At 39.4% G+C, this 17843-nt stretch overlaps 1 protein-coding gene across 1 annotated transcript in view; it reads left to right on the plus strand.

Moving 5' to 3' along the window:
* The window catches only part of PGM5 (phosphoglucomutase 5), a 68662-nt gene that overhangs the window by 26031 nt on the left and 24788 nt on the right, over positions 1-17843 (plus strand). Inside the window, exon 7 of the mRNA XM_059492714.1 lies at positions 17503-17618. Within this exon, the coding sequence (XP_059348697.1) occupies positions 17503-17618 (116 nt within the window). The remainder of the gene's footprint in view (positions 1-17502; positions 17619-17843) is intronic.

Here is a 17843-nt window from a genome sequence, read left to right on the forward strand (position 1 = left end):
CCAGCTGAAAGCCAGGAAAGGCTAATGAATATAAGATGTGTACTCCTGAGTTAGTGGAGGGTATTTTGCCTGTGCTTAGTTCATAGGATTATTGCATATCCTGAAAGAGACCCTGGGTCTGGCCAGTCTTTAGTTATGACATTATTGAGGTTCACCTCACTAAGTATCTGCAGAAGAATATAAAGGATTACACCTCTTTATTACACCTTACAATTCATCATGCCATTTTTCTTCTCTGGTATAATAAAATCTTCCTGAAAGTTCTTGTAGAATTAGAAAACTTACAAAGCATTTCTCCTTGCCTTCTTAGACCTTTGTATTGCTGAAAAACCCATGGGTTCTGTATGCAGCAGTGACTGTGCAGGACTTGGGACTAGAACAGAAAAGGTACCTGTTTAAGGGTGGAGAGGTGAGAAGGCTTTAAGTGTTGTTTTGAACTTGTTCATGCTTTGGGATTTTGCTTGTTTTTCTGTAGGTTGTGTTCATTACCTGGCTGATATTTCATTGTTGCACTAAACACAAAGCTTTTCCTTAATGAGATGAGGTCCACTACTAAAATTCATTTGTGTCATTTTATGCTTGGGTGTTTCTTATATTCTTAGGTATGTTTCATTTTCCAGGGACCAGCTTGCTTTAATCAGCCTTTTTGTTTGTTTCTGTTATTTCCATGCATTAAGAAGATTTCCTGTCTTACTCAGGAAACCATTAACAAGTCAGGCTGTTAACACAGCATACTACAGCCTAGCAATGACAGCTGGTTTTTTGTATTTATATTCAAATAAACCCCACCTTTGCTCGCAGCGTTTAGCTCATCACAGGCTATGCTATTGGGAATAGGGCAGAGACAGGCTGTCTAATATTGAGTCAGTTGTTGCCATAAAAGAAATGGACAGGTCTTTTCTAGAACAAGGCATAATCTTCCTGCTGCTTAGCCATGGCAGAATTTGAAGGCTAAAATAAACTCAGAACTTTATTTGTTGTGTAAAAGTTCACAGAATGCTAGAAGTCATCATATCTGATCACTGTGCATTCTCTTTGTCCTGCTGATGAGGAGTTAACTTACTCTATAGGCACATGAGTGCTGAAATAATAAAGAAAAGTGGTTCTTGTATCTTAGCCAGGAAGGGCATGAATAACCCTAGGGATTACTGCAGTACATCTGGAGAGCACGGCTGCATGCTTTCCAGCTGGTTGGACTTTTCTTCCTTACTACTGTGAGCTCTGCAATCAAACCTCATTCTCTGTGGATATGTAGTACATATGTGTGCAATTTGTCACTGGAACAGGCTTTTCAGGGAAGTGGTTGCAGCACCAAGTTTGTCAGAGTTCAAGGAGCGTCTGCACAATGATCTCAGTCATATGGTTAATTGTTAGGTCATCGTGTGAGGGGCAGGGAGTTGGACTTGGTGATCCTTATGGGTCCTTTCCAACTTGAGACAGTTTATGATTCTGATTTCACCTCAAAAGGACTCTGAGCACTGTGCCAGCTGGTTTTATTACGTGAAAGACAAAATTCTGTTGGGGTATGTTGCTGCCAAAGCACATCTCTCTCTCATTATGCTCACAGAAGTGTGTGTATTTGCTAGTTGTCTGTCGCAAAGCAGCTTTTGTCTCTTGCTTTATCCTTACTTCTGGCCCAGCCATAGCTGAATACTGTATATATCAACAGCTGTTTCTAATCATTCTATTGGAGCTTGTGTGAAAAGGACAATGAGGTTTTCATAAGGCATGGCGTCACAGGCACACTGTCCTGAAGGCTATACTTCTTTTGGGAGTTGACTCTTGAAACATTTGCAAAAGAGGGTAAGAAGTTATGCATTTTGGATCTGAAGCTCAAACTGATGACTAAAGCAACATGAGACAGCATTTGGTGTGGAACATCATGATGAATACACCTGTTAACATCCCACACACTGAGGAAAACAACCCCCTAATAAGAAAGAGTTACACAGACTTGTACAGTACATTTGTAACCAAGAGAAACAGTTAGAAACAACATTAGTTGCTCCAATACATTTTGTTGGAAGTTATCAGACTTGTAAGTTTTGAGTTTGTGGAAAGGTCCATTTCAAAGGCAATTATGGCATTTTCACAAACTTGTGTGTTATACATGGAGGGGTTTGTAACTTATGTTAAAGAGAAGATACGTTGCCCATATATATTGTTTGCAACTGTAATGCATAAATAGTTTTTTTATTCTGACTGGTTTGACTGGAAAACCAGTGAGAATTTTTGTTTTCATCACTTTTATCAATTGTGTAATTTGTCTGAGTTTATGAGAAGTATAGCTTTGCTTTTGATGGAAATTACTATAGTTTCACTGTCCAAATAGCATTTATTAGCACTAGTGCAACATCATGAGGTTGCCAGAATATTACAGAGTGAACTAAGCCATAGTCTGTAAATTTACTTAAAAGATTGTTATTTTTGTTTATTTCATTTGGTACAATGGCTCTGAGGTGTAGTATGTGTAGTTATGGATGGTTTGACTGACTTGCAGAATCTTTCTTTGATTCCAGAGAGGAATAATATAGATAGAGCAAATGTCTCCATAAAGTTACTGCTGAATTGTATTAGAAAATTAGCTTAGTCAGAGCTCTACTTGTAAATTGTAGAATTAAGTTCTTTAGGATATGCTCCTGACTGGCTGATCACTCAGTGTGATCCAGTGGAGTCTACTGGGCTGTTTTAACTCTGCAATCATCCAGTGTTGTATTTTTTCTCAGTATCTTTCCTCCCAAGTGCAAATTGATTTCTTAGAGAGGATGGAACATGATGGGACTGTAAGGATAGCTCCTTTGTTGGCCAGTCAGCACTGGTTGTCAGCCCTTGGGCACTGGTCCACACCAGCTGGGAGGTCTTGAAGTTTCCAGAATCAAGAGCTAATTCTACACCTCTCCTAGATAACTGAATATTGAGTAAATTGTTCTTCATAAACACAAGAAATTGTTGTCTAAAATCAAATTATGTGGTCAAAATCAAATCAAAAAATGTGGTCTCAGGAACACTGCTGTGTATAGATTTCTAAGAGTACTTTCTCTAGTTCAAATGAATCAACTCCCTGTCAGGTACAACTAAAGATCTGTTTGCTTTTTTTGATCAAATCTCTGCACAAATAAAGTTTGTTTTTCTCCTCCATCATTTAGAAATGCTTAAGATGATTGATTCATTCTTGCTTTTGCCAATTAGAGAATTTTACTGACATCATTACCAGTCTGTGAGCTGTATGCTCCTTGTCCAGTGTCAATCTGACTTTGCTGCTTTGCAGAAATTGTCTTTGTGGTGGGTATCACTCAGCCAGCAAAATTAGAGAGTTAATCAAGGTTCTTGTAGCTCACTGAAATTCAGACTGTCCTGCTGAATTTACTGTAATGATACTGAACTGCAGCTTGAATTAACCCATCAGACCCTTCCATTTCTATCTTTACAGTCGCCATTAAACGTAGGATATATCAAGGCCCACATGTCATATTTTATAGATATTTCTTTTTTTTTTTTTTAATCAGATCAGTCAATTCTTTGTTTCAATGGAAAGAGTTGTGGAAGCCTGGCAGTAACTTTTCTAGAAATTCTTCAAATGAATAATTCAGAACATTAAAATTTGTTACTAATGAATGGATGAGAATCTTGGCAATGCTTTAGCCAAGCATTAGCTACGAGTATTTCCGTACCTGAGGCAAAATGGGCAAGGAGTCCACTGTGTTTCTCCTGTGCCTGTTGCTCATCCCCCAGAGCTGTTCTACATGTTCCTTATTTAGTTACTATCTTTAAATCTTTTAAATGTTACCCTGTGAGTCGGGAGTGCTGGAAGGTGACCCCAAGTTAGTGGAATGTATATGGGCAGAGTCTCAGTGAAGGAAATTAATTTCTTAACATTCAGTAGCCGTTTATTCTAGGAGGTTTCCTTTCCTTGTGTGGATCTGACAAATTGGCCTTCCTCCTGCAGGCTTTGAAGTCCCTCTCAGCTACAATTAATTAACTTAATAGTGGTGACTGATACTTGGTCAAGCTAATTGGTTTGATGGACTTTAATGGAATGCTAGAGTTTTTCCTCTAGAAAATAGAATTGTCCTATTGGTACTTCTGCTTAAAGGCAAGGGAGGAGTCTGCAGGGGCTAGGCAGGGGGAACCTTTGCAATCTGTAGTCTCAGCACAGATAAACCTCTCAGCTAGGTGTAGTTAAATACAGAATCATTTGGCTTCTTTACACAGTGTGCTGACAGCATCCTGTTTTTCTCTGTAGATTAAAAATTATTATGAGAAATCAGAAGCAAGAGGACGAACACTTGAATTTTGTACTTTGAAATTGCTTCTTCCCTCCTTTTTAAACAATAACCCTTCCAACTTATTTTTATTTATACACAGACCTGTTCATCTTGGCATAATTTTTTTTCCCTCTTCCCAGGGAGTGGTATTTCTGTCTGTAAGGTACTGAATTTGTTAACAGATTTCTTGGAAACCGCTCTTACAGTCCACATAGCTAGTGTTGCTTTATAATAAAAGAGCAAAATGTCAACTATTTTGCTTTATTGAGTATTAAACACTCAGTAAAGCAAAATAGTTGACATTTTCCTCTTGATACCAGTTTAATTACAGGTAATTAAGCACATTTACTTTTGGACTTACGAGAACCCCTAAAGATTTGAAGGGAAATAAGAAATCCTTTTGTAGAAGTTTATTTTAAAAAATAAATGGATGGAGAATAGGAAAAAAGAAGGTCTGTATGAAAGTACTGGGGGTTTTATTACTTATTTGTTTTTTATTTTCATCCATTTATTATTTACTAATTTCTTTCTAGCACTGAACCCTTGTATAAAACACTTGTTGTTCTGTAAAGGAGAAACTGAAGCTGTGCTGTGCCTGAGTCAGCACCCCCAGCACAAACCTCCTAGATTGCATCTCTTCATAAATCTCAGTGTGGGTGGCATGCTGTAGCTGGGCCAGAAGGACATAGGATATGGAAAGGGAAGAGTGCTGAAGAACACAACTCAGAAGATGGGGTTGCATGTCCACAGACAGTACTGTAGTGTGAAATCATGTAAAGCTTGTGAACATTCTGAACACTGCTGCGGTTAAGGAAGGTAACAGATTCATCAAACCCTGAATTACGCATTCTTCATGCAGTGAGGTGTTTTTATGGAAGCCTGGGTAAGCCTGTATGTCACATGGTATCTATGCAGGGCAGTGCAGCCGATATTCTGTAGAGTCCCACTGCCTGTTTGTTTGTGCCTACAAAGCACCAAACCTGGCCTGTGAAGGGGATTAGCCAACCGGCACACAGTGCCACTCTGATGGGCCAGACTGCTTCCTGCTTAACAGATCATTCCTTCACTCTGAGCTTACAGGTACCTGCACCATGCTCTGTTGGTCACTGTGGCATTTTTTATTCACTTTCAAAGGTGCCTAAAGTGGGTGAGTATGCAGCTGGGCTTAAATCAATAGTCCTCCCACAAAAAGTTTTGGCTATGAACTTTGTAGACCTGCCCCTGAGAATGCAGCACACTTTTTTCTAGTCTCCTTTCTTGTTTATTCTCATCTTGCCATGTCTGTGTTTTCCTGCTCACACAGCAGAAAAGAACACTATTATAAATACCGTACTTAAAATAAACGCTTGCTCTTTGCAAACTCAGATACAGATACTCAGTCCAGATACAGGCATTCATGTTGACAGTCGGAGTTAGTTCTAAACACAGTGGATTCGTTCTGAATTTTATCACTCAGTGGAAGGGAAAGAAGAGATCAGTGTTGGTAGTGTGATAAGTTCAAAAGGCTATTAATAGTTTGGAAAAATAATTTTAAAATGTACTTATTCCTAGTGAAAGGTAACTAAGAGTAATTTCTAGCAGTTAAAAGTTAATTCACTGATTTAATTGTTTGTAATGAGAGCACAAATATTTCCTTTGAAATTAAGCGTTTTGCGTTATGATTAAATAAACTTCTCTTTAAAAAAAGCAGGAATGTTGGGTTTTCTCTTGACCTAACAATGTATTTAATACAGGTGAACTAGCAACTCTACTCATAGGAAACTCTGAGTTGGTATTTATTCAATGAAATTTTATTATTATTGTACCAAAGGCTATTGTCTAGGAGTTGCGTCCATTTCTGATTCCTTTTGGAAGATCTGCTCCATGCTAAAATCTCTGCTGTGATTTTTATTAGAAGCTGACAGAATAGGTTTAGATTGTGATTTTTTTTTGTTTTCTGGAGACTGCAAGGAATTGTTTGTTTTGTAGTTTGACCTACCCTGCTTTCATGCTGACAGGAGTATCCATACCATTATAGTCTTACTGAGCAGAAGCAGATGCCGCAGACTTATTGGCTGGTTTCATGTCTGAAGTGAGTGGCTTCTTATAAAATCCATGGTAGGATTTTTAAGGCTGAATTTCCTCAAAACGAGGGATAGCTCTCAGTTTCTATATGTACAAACATCAGTTAAATGGAATTAAACATTCAGCTCTTCAGAGAACTGTTTTCTCTTACGGAGTCTCATTGTTAGAACTCTGCATTATTATCCACATTTCAGAGAGGTACTGACAAGCCAAAGTGGTACTTAAGGCCTTAAAACCTAGGCCTGCATATGAGGACTCCACCAGTGTAACTTCCTAAAAGTGATTTAACTTCCAGAAAGCAGATTCTTTAATGGCTCATAGTGCTTCCAAATTTGGGATGGTAACAGTCTCACTACAACATGTGTGTAACTTGAATTCATGTGATAGTTTTAACCCTGGCAGTAATTTCATACCTTGGTCACTGCAACAATAACCTATTTGCAGCCCTGCAATTGTAGGGTGATAAATCCCAGCTTGTGTGCTATCTGCTTCATGTATTTTTTAAAGGTGCATTTACCATTCTGTTCACCAGTGAGTTCTGCATCAGTGACAGTTCACTCCATCACATATTAGTGAGACTAGGCTAGAGTATAGTGTCAGTAAAAAGTATCCTTGCACCTCCTGCCCTTAGTGGACAGGGTTATCACATTAGCTTTGAAGGCAAAGGCAGACTCAGCAAGGAGCTGTGCTGGCTATTTTTACTTTGACCACTTAACTCCCTGAGGAGTAAGGAAGAGGCAGTGGCTTTCTGCAGTCCTTTCTCAGAGGTTTGATTAGATCTGTGCTGCAGTTCTTTACTGCTTATGGATGCATTTCAGTTCTGCAGTGCTCCCCTGGCTCTGCATGCAGTTAGGCAAATGACTTTACTTTTACCCTTTGGGATATAATCAGAAAGTTGCCTGTGAGGATTGGTTTTCCATTATTTTGTAAAGTGTCTCAAGTACTTTCAAGAGTGCTGTCTTTTTTGTGTGTTGCGCAAGGTGCTTGTAACATTTGGCTTGAGGTGCTGCAGAACTTTTATAGGAAAACTTTATGGTGTGAAATACCATCTGTTCACAGCATGATCTACAAGTGGCAACAAGGAATATGACTGACTGCCAGGCCTCACTGTGGGTATTGGGGGCCTGAGTCCTGGGATAATTGCTTTAATCATCCTTGTGATGGCCCAAGTCTGCTCCTAAGGAAGACAGATGAAGTCCAGTGAACTTCAAGGGGCCAAAGGGAGATAGTAAGTTTTAAATGTGTTTGCTTTAGAGGTTTAAAGCCAAGTGTCTGACTTTCCACACAATATTCCTTGTGTATGGTGGTGATTGTGCTGAACAGGAGTTCCATGTAGCCCAGTTGCTGGTATTACAAGACACGAGGCAGGTAGATTGTACTAATGGATTTATTAGCTAAACTGAGCAGAGAAGCATTACTGGGCCTGGACTAGTGCTAGTGATGAGCTCATTAGAGTGGTTAAGGTCAGAGACTGACTGGAATGTAGTGACCATGCCTGGGTTGAGTTCATGATCCCAAGGAACATGGGCCTGGCAAGGAATATAGACTGGATGCTGAATTTTAGAAAAGCAAACTTCCAGTTGTTTAAATAATTAGTGTATGTAATCCCCTGGGAAATTGTCCTTAAAGATAGAAGAGCAGACCATACCTGGCAACTCTTTGAGCTCAAGTGTTTAGAAAATCAAAGAGAGAGGGACAGAAACTGGTATGACTGAGCAAGAATCTGCTTCTCAAACTGAAGAATAAGAAGAAAGTACATAGACAATGGAAGCAGGACAGGTGATCTGGGAAGAGTACAGAGATAGGGATTAGATGTGTAAGGATGGGTCAGGAAAACTAAGGCACAGATGGAATGGGACTTGGCAAGGGATGTGAAGAATACCAATAAAGAATTCTGTAAGTACATAGCTTGGAAAAGAAGGGCCGAAAATAAAGGCCATGGTAAATGAGAACGAAGAATGGTGAAAACAGAAATGGAAAAGTCTGAGGTACTCAATGAATTCTTTGCCTCAGTCTTCACTGGCAGTCAGGCTTTCCACATCTCTCAAGTATCTGAACCTCCAGCTGGGGGCTGAGGGAGTCAAGTTCATATCACTGGCAGTGAAGAGTGGGTATGAAACCACTTGATGAAGCTAAATAGGCCCAAGCCTGATGAGATACACTGAAGGTTCCTGAGGGAATTGGATGATATTCTTGCCAAGACATTCTCCATCATATTTGAAGAGTTATGTTGGTCAGGCAAAGTCCCTGGAGACTAGAAAAAGGAAAACATCAGTCCTGTTTTTAAAAAGGAGAGAAAGGAAAACTGGAAACCACAGACTGGTGATCTCACCACTGTGCCTGGGAAGATCATGGGGAAGATCCTCATGGAAACAGTGTTAAGGCGCATGCAAGACAAGGAGGTGATCCAAGGCAGCCAGCACGGCTTTACTAAGGACAAATTGTGCCTGACCAGCCTGATGGCCCTGTATGGTGGAGTGGCTGACAAGGTAAGACTGACAGATGTCATATAGCTAAGTTTGTGTTATGCCACTGACATGGTCCCACATGGCATCATAAAGAGGGGTGGCTAGCAGGGTCAGAGAGGGGATTCTGCTGTTGTGAGATCCCACTTGCAGTGCTGCATCCAGTTCTGGGGTCCTCAGCATGAGAAAGGTGTGGACCTGTTGTCACAGGTCCAAAAGAGGACCATGAGGGTGATCAGAAGTCAGAAGCACCTCTCCTGTGAGGACAGGCTGAGAGACTTGGGATTGTTTAGCCTGTAGAAGAGAAGGTTCTGGGGAGACCTTGGGGGAGGCTTTCTGTACCTAAAGAGGGCTTATGACAAGATGGAGAACAGCTTTCCACCTGCACACGTAGTGATAGGACAGGGGGGAATGTTTTCAAATTGAATATGAGAGATTTACATTAGAAATTAGGAAACATTCTTCACTGTGAGGGTAGGGAGGCACTGAAACAGGTTGCCTAGAGAAGTTGTGGACAGCCCATCCCTGGAAGTGCCCAAGGCCAGGTTGGATGGGGCTATGAGCAATGTGATGTAGTGGGTAGCATCCTTACCTGTCGCATCTAGTTCCATCCTTACCATGGAACTAGATGATCTTCAAGGTCACTTGCAATCCAACTCATCCTATGATTCTGTGACTTTGTGATTCTATGACTTTGCCTTTCTGCTAGAGCAGTTTTTAGCTTTTGCTGTTGAAAGATTTCAAAAACAAAGAAAGGCCAATGTGAGACTGAGAGGCAGGAGAAAATACTGAAACAGTTTATTGGCACAACTTATGTTACATAAATGCCAGGAGGCTCCATTGATAGAAAGGTAATTCACCTAGTACTGATTAGATATATTGATGATTTCTGCAATTATCAGCAATCCATTACTTAGGACTATTGTCAGCCCAAAAAAATCCACCTGAAGTTGCCAGTTTTCAAGACAGAAGGTATCCCTGAACACTAGAGCTTGGTTCAGCATACCTTTATTCCACCTGTATTAAGTACTTTACTTAAAACATTGCAGGGGTTGGGAGGAAGGAAAACAACAAAAAAAATTCCTAACTTATTTAGATGCTTCATAGTTAAACTGTCTCCAGATGCTTTTTCTGTATTGATTTATTTTATAGGATTGTTCTCTGTGAGATGTAGCATAGTAGAAAGCAAAAAGTAAGGGAACTTGTCTATTTTTTTCTCTGCCACAGTGTCCTGACAGCCTCTCTGCCAGACATGACAGCTTGCATCTTATCTTAGTGATGTCCTGGTTATCTGTGTTGTGTGTGAGGACTTAGCATTCCACTGCTTTTTGCTTAAGAAATTAAAGACTGGGAAGGAGTAACACTGTAATACTTGACCATATAAGGGAGGTGACTGTTTTAGTTCTGCTCCTTGCACAATATGCAGTTGAAGCCTTTTAAGGGAAGGTGGCGCAGACAGAGTGAAAACATCCAGAAGCAGAACATCTATTTCATGTTATAGTTGGTGCCAGTGCTCCTGCTGTCATGGCTACTACTGTGAATTTCTCACGGTCTATTGCAGTTGCATAAGTAAAAAGTGAAGACTTAGAGATGGGACTAAAGCAAAAGTTACAATCATTTGGTTCATGACTCCTGCATCCTGAAAAATAGTAAGAACAAAGAGAGAACTGACCAAAGGTGAGATTAATTAGACTTCAGAAGTTGAAAAATGAAGTAGCAAAGAGCTTTCCAACAGTGGAAAGAAGAGACCAAAAGGAGAGCAAGTGGAAATACCATGCAGTGAGAATGGGATGGGACCCAGTGGTCTAAAAGAATGAAACCATTAAGTTTTGGGTCTGGTTGCAAGTACACTTGAAACAAATTCTGTAGTATATGGTTAGAAAACAGCCAACCCAGTATCTTTATTAAAAGGATAGCAAAATTGATGCAGGCAAACAGAAATTACTTGTGTTGACCTCAGAAATGTCCAGAGTATTGGAAAAAAAGTCCAAGCAACTCAGGCAGTAAAATATCAAATACAAAGGTTTGTAGGTTAAGGTTAGACTGTGTGTGAAGACTTATTTTCAGCTAGAGAAATTTTCTTCTTGATAAATCAGATGCAGGTCCCTTATTAAGATATGTTTAATTCTTTGCATGAAGCAAAACTACAGAAGTGGAAAGAAAAACAGTGTCTGTTTCAGTTCAGTTTCAGTCAAATAACAGTCTTGTCTTTGAAATAAAATATGCTTCACACCTAAAATCAAATTAGGCTTTTATCAGCTGGAGATTAGATTACAAAGACTACTTCAGTGGCTAAGTAGAGATTTAGAAGACATAGTGAGAAACCTTTTCCTTCTATAGCCATAGTAACTCTGAAAGAAACCATTACAGAGGTTTGTTCTCTTTTGGAGTGCTGCTACAACACACTACCCTTCAGTGGCCCACATCTGTCCCACAAATTCCTTCAATTCCTGATTGTTAGTGCCTGTCAGTGCTTAGCCTTCTGCAGAGGAAGACGTGCTGAAGGATCGTCTCTGAATTATCTACCTTAGTGCTGGCACCACAGAGAGGAGCAGGATTGAAAATCAGCGTATCCATGGAACACCAGTCAGTGTTTTGAAGCCTGTTCATCCAGGTGCCTATTAGCATCTTTCACATGTCAGCTGATACCTACAGGTGTGGAAGATGAGAAACAAGAACACGTATAGCTGCTTCTCTAGTGTTTCTTTCATTAATACCTATTTCTTCCTCCAAGTTCAGACTCCAGAATGAAGGTGGTGCTGCAGTTTACCCTAGACAGCATTTCACCTACAATACAAATCTCTAGCCAGTCTCTTACATCTTTATAAGTTCATGAGACCTGTCAAAGAAAGCCCTTCCCCCAGTGTTGTGACCCTTATCTTTGTGGTGAACAGGCATCACAACTTTGGCAGGATGATTCTGTCTGATTGACTGGTCTATTCTTGGAAGTTGTAAGAGTTTCACTGGCACAAGAAACTCAGCTTGCTGCAGGCTGTTGTTTTTGAATGATTTATATTCATCAGGATGTTTTTGTGGCATTGTAGTGATTAGGTTAGAGAAAACTTCCCTCTGACTCTTGTTAATGTGAATCAGGGTCATTCTTCAGGTATCACAGGTCTTTTGCTAGTGCAAAACCACGATGTCTGGGAGATGCCATCAAGGACCACTTGGTTTTATGAGTCTATCTGTGAAAAATAGTCAGTTGTGTCTACTGAAAAATTGAAAGAAAGTTATCACAAGGATTTTTAACACTTTTAAATAAAAAACCATGTGTTTGAAAAATGAAAATCTTTTTTACATAGTTTAGCAGGCTAATATTTTTGGAATTCCAAGGAAAGTAATCTGGGCTATCAAGAGTCCTGTACCTTATGTTTTCCTAGTTAGGTGGCATGTAGATGGCTATGTAAGGAAGTGTAAGGAAGAAGACCTGGGATAGTCAGATGTGAAGCTGTAGAATAAGTAGTCCAGTTGCCTGGTAAAGTTTTGCGCATTAGTCTGTTAGGTCTTTCAGGGGTAATGTTAGAACTAGCTGTTAATTTTTTTTTTCTTGTCAGGAATTTTTTAAAAATTCTAATCTTTATTAGAAGACTATAATTATGTTCATTATTACCTTTATTATGAGCTGGCCAGCTCATGATTTAGTGAGTGGTCATGCCTTACTGTGTAGTTCAAGAATTGGCTTCACATTTCTGTGTTGGTACTAACCTCTCCAATAATTCTGTTTTCTAGAGATGAAATAACTCAAACTGATTGTCAGCATTGCATTGTATACATTCTTCTTATCTTTGAAAATAAAGTGGGCAGTCAGTATAGGTAGCGTGGGACTAGCTCTTCAAAATAAAAAATTACAGTGCAACTGTGAAACAGTAAGAGGGTAAATTTAACAATGGAACTGTACAATAATTTATATTCCTATTTTCACTCATTTTGTTATCTCCTCATTTAAAAGCATCTGCTCCTACTTTTTGTAAATTCACAAAGTATAATTATAAATATTGTGTAATTGCAAAAAGTGCAGTCCACTCTTCTTTGATTTAACTTTTTTCTCCTTAGTTAGTGTTTCAGCATCTTGGGAATATAAATGCTGTTAGTTCTGAAATGGGCAGACTAATTAAGGTTATTCTAAGGCTATAACTAGGGTTACCTTACAGTTTGGTTCTAAATGTAAATACTCTGTTTCCTAGTCTAGCAAGGGGTAATTACTGCCAAACACAGACAGAAGAAATTTTACTGTATACTCTCATTGATGTAGTCAGCACTTACACTAAAGGAAGGCAAGCAAGTGTAGTGTTTGAAGGCAGTCCCATTAAATGTACAAGATGACAAGAACCAGAATGTCCATGGTTTGTTGTCTTCTTTCAACATAGTTTATACTCATGGAACATATAAACACAGGTATATCAACTGTGTGGTTAGACATAAATAGAATGTCTTTACTTCAAATAGGCTAGGGAAATGAGCCTATTTATAGGGCATATTTTCCCCCAGTTTTTATTTTTAATTGCTCTGGAAGTATATTTTATCCATTAAATCAGGCCTTTTAACAGCCAGTACCTACAACATGAAAGCTCAGAGCTTGAGGTATCACCCTTACAGGTGCACTGCTGTATCAGTCTCTTGTTGATGATGCATTATACATACCTAAGGATATATAAAATTTACTGTGTTGTCTGGACTTCTTCAAGATAAATACCACTTGTAGTACCAGTTCCAAGACTCACTTCCTGAGAGGAGTATCCTCTCTCATCAAGAGAGCTCATACAGACAAAACTCTTTACATTAACTTGACTTTACATTTCTAACTCCCCAAATTTGGGGATCTAGTGTAAGTATACAGAAAGAAGAGAAACTTAAAAAGCTGTACATACGTAATCTTGGTTGAACTGTCCTGTGAGGGTGCAGTTCTAAAAACATTGCAAAATGTAATTAATGGACCTATGATTTGTTGAAGATAAAAATCCTTACCATGACTTATCAGCAGTTCTTGCAGAATTGCAAGTTCCTGAAACCCTTATCCTAAGCATTTATTTGCCTAGCATCTATCAAGCCTGTCAGGAAGCCATATGCTCCATTAAACAGTGCTGCAAATGTTCAGTTCAGCAGAACACAGAAAATTATTTTCAAATTTGATCCACAGGGATTCTATCAGTCTCAACTGGAACTTCTTTAAGAAAATATCTGGCTTCTTGTTGTATCAATGATTGAAAGCTCTGATTTTGGAATTTTGTCTATATTAAAAAGCAGATTGGTAAATACAGACTGAAAAAAATATTGGAAAAATGAGGATTTTTTTTAAATTTTTCTCTCCTGAATACCCAGTCATATTTTTAGTTTAGAAAGATGTAGATGTGGGAGCATTAAAAATCCCTCCCCTTTCCCACATCTAATCACTGTTTTCCCTGGCTTTGAAGATCTAGTAGTTTCACCGTCACATATTAGTTTCCTTCCTCTGAGGGTGTTTTCCTGTATTTTGTGTGATTATGTGTTTGATCTAATGCAGCATATTATTTCTCAGAGTCCGCAGCTTTGAGAATTTTTCCAACTTTCTGTGGGAACCCACCCCTCATGTTTTCTGGGGTGATTTTTCACCTTGAATGTCTATAGGCTGCATAAAGGCACATTCTGCATTTGTTGAGACTTCCAATGATGAGTCTTTATTTCAGAAAAATGTCAGTAAGGAAGAAGTATGCTTGATTTTCAGTGTACTTCTATTTACTTACTTAGTTGAATTATTAAGAGCCAGAAACAACAAGAAAAAAGAAGGTGCATGGAACAATCTGTAACATTCCTACTACAAACTAATCGTACTATGAACTCTGTGCAAAGTGAGCCCACATGTCAACAGAAACAACATTAGTACCTAGAACTCTTTGAAAACAGCTACAGCCTCTTGAAGCTTTTAGTGCTGGTCAGGGTAAGTCCATCCTAGGCTATTTGTTCCCCAGCTAGAGGAATGTAGAAAAATAAATGGGAAAGGATTTCCTTCTCCAAAAACTGTACTAGGATATGGGAACATTTCTGCAAGCAAACATATTTCAGCTGTGTTGTTAGGCTACCTTAAGAGAATTGGTTTTGCACTGCCAGCATGTTAGGTATTGCCTTCTGGTTTAATGTTTTCTCTTTTTTTGGCAGTACAGTCCTGTTTTCAGCCTGAAGTTATTGTCACACAGAGATTAAATTCTTTCTTGTTCTTGACTTTTTGAACAGCCAGACAGATACCTGTTCAGTTTTGCCCTGTGAAACCTCCCTTTATGGAACAATATTTCTAAGGGTTAATAATATATGTAGTGCTGTATAAACACGAGAAGGTACATACTCACCCCTACCTCTAAACTAGAGATATGAAATCTGAGTTGAGGATTAAAAGTTTTGGTAATACCCTTTTTTTCATGTACATTTTTGTCTCTTTTCAAATAAATATCAGCAATTCTTACTCCATCTCGTTTAAAAATTACTAATTTTAGATGTAATATGAGCACCTAGAATGGATATTCTTACATAAAAGAAAGGTTGATTTGGAGATTACATTACAGTGCAGGCTAACAGTGTAAAAAATTTCAGAGAGAATACTTAAGGGCTGAACTGTAGTGCCATCACTTTTGGTGATGAATGGAACTAAATCTGGTTAGTGGCTGGTCACCCATAGTGTTCCCCAGGGCTCGGTACTGGTGCTGGTCCTGTTTAACATCTTTGTCAATCATTTGGATGAGAGGGTATAATTCAGCTCAGTCATTTCACAAGCATCGCCATCAGTCCAGAGTGCTGATCTGCTAGAGGGCAGGAAGGCTCTGCAGAGGGATCTGGACAGGCTGGAGCATGGGCTGAGCCCAGTGGTGTGAGGCTCAACAAGGCCCAGTGCTGGGCCCTGCCCTTGGGTCACAGCAACCCCAGGCAGTGCCACAGGCTGGGGCAGAGTGGCTGCAAAGCTGCCACAGGAAAAGGCCCTGGGGGTGCTGGTGACAGCAGCTGAGCGTGAGCTAGCAGTGCCCAGGTGGCCAAGAAGGCCAATGGCATCCTGGCCTGTGCCAGCAATGGTGTGGCCAGCAGGAGCAGGGCAGGGGTTGTCCCCCTGTACTTGGATAATGATATTGAGGTGCTGGAGTGTGTCCAGAGAAGGGCAGTGAAGCTGGTGAGTCTGGAGCACAAGTCCTGTGAGGAACAGCTGAGGGAGCTGAAGTTTTTAACCTGGAGAAAAGGGGAGGCCTTATCACTCTGTAATTGCCTGCAAGGAGGTTGTAACCAGGTGGAGGTCAATCTCTTCTGCCATGTATCAAGTGAAAGGGCAAGAGGAAATGGTCTTAAGTTCTGCAAGGGGAGGTTCAGATTCAATATTAGAAGGATTTTTCATTGAAGGAGTGGCTAGACATTGTAATAAATTGGCCGTGGAAATGGCGGAGTAACTCTCTGAAGTATTCAGGAGGTATCTGGATGTGGCACCTGGGGTGATTATGGTGGAGCTAGGTTGATGTTTGGACTAGATGATCTTGAAGGTCTCTTACAACCTTGACGATTCTGTGATTCTCTCATTTAGATATACTTATGTACCAGGTTTTGAAGGGGTCAGTGCTGGCATATTTTGACAGTTTATCCCATCTACTTTATGCACTTAATGTGAGACAGAGAGATGTGCCATCAGAAAACAGGTGTTTTTTTGACCAGAAGGGTGATTGCTTTCACCTTGACACTTTTAGACAGATTGTGTTGTGTTGAATCCATCTTTGATTAATTGGCTTTGCTTTGGTTTGACTGCAGTTAAAATTAAGTAAACTCTCTTACTTCAAGAAGTATTGTTAGGTATGATAGTTGAAGCAATCGTAAGGTCACTGGTAGTTGGTCAGATTGCTTCACTGTATCTCAGTTCTTACTTTCCATGTTATAAAATAGCTGGTTCTGAAAACACTAGGCACACAATGAAAACCAGAAAATATAACTAGAAAGAAGACTGATAATACTCATTTTGTGTAAATCCCCATCTTGAGACTTAGAGTTCTTTGGAATTGTTGGTAGGGTTTTCTTTCTTTCTTGTTTTTTAGTCCACGCAAGGGTTTTTTCATTCAGGAATATTTACCAGTTAACAATCTGGGGAAAAGAATGCTTATCCAACTTACAAGGTGGTTAATTTTGGTTCTTGAAAACACTGGCACATCACACAGATAGTGAGAGGGTTTCTTGTATTACATGATAGGAGACAGGGAGAATAAGTTGAGATTCAGGTTGAGACTAGGAAAGGTTTTTAAAGAACATACTGAAACATTCCTGTATTTTCTTGTCTTTGAAGACATTACAAGAAGTAAAAGTATCTTTCAAGCATTTTGTTATTTGACTATCTGTATTTTGTAAAGGAGGATGCTTCAACATGATATTTTATCTTCCATTAAGATATTAGTGCAGCAAAACTGTCCATCCTTAGATTAGCTGTTTCTTGGTCAGTAAGAAGGGAAAGATACTGGTAAAGCCTATGGAACTGAGGTCCTACATTTTCCAAAATAATACACGTAATGTATAAACATACTTGGGTTTTGGCTGAAGTTAGATGCTGAGACAAGGATCAGTATTGAATGGTAGTGTTGATCTGTTCTTGGTTTTGGTTTTTATTTTTCTACTTCTACTCCTGCTGTCAGGAGTAGAATATTCCTCAACTGACCTCAGATCATATGTAAAAAAAAGCATGATCTTAATCATGTGATGTTTTATTGTATGTTTCCCAGAGTGGCAAAAGTAATGAAGGTTCCTGTGTATGAGACACCAGCAGGATGGAGGTATTTTTCTAATCTCATGGACTCTGGACGTTGTTCCCTTTGTGGCGAGGAGAGTTTTGGTACTGGTAAGTAATACATAATCAGAAATTAAGTCAAACCCAAAACAATCAGCAGATTAGTTCTCTCTCGTGCTGAAACAGAGAACTTTCTGTTGTTCACATCTTGAGGTCCATCTTGTAAGTGTGGTGTTCAGCACTTGAGACATGAAAAATATGGGAAATGGATATTCAGCAGAGGCAAGCAACCTTACTGCTGCCCAGACAGCTTCTGGAGGTGCCTGGCATTCTCTT

The sequence above is a fragment of the Ammospiza nelsoni genome, chromosome Z (assembly GCF_027579445.1).
Source record: "Ammospiza nelsoni isolate bAmmNel1 chromosome Z, bAmmNel1.pri, whole genome shotgun sequence".
Classification (NCBI taxonomy): Eukaryota; Metazoa; Chordata; class Aves; order Passeriformes; family Passerellidae; genus Ammospiza; species Ammospiza nelsoni.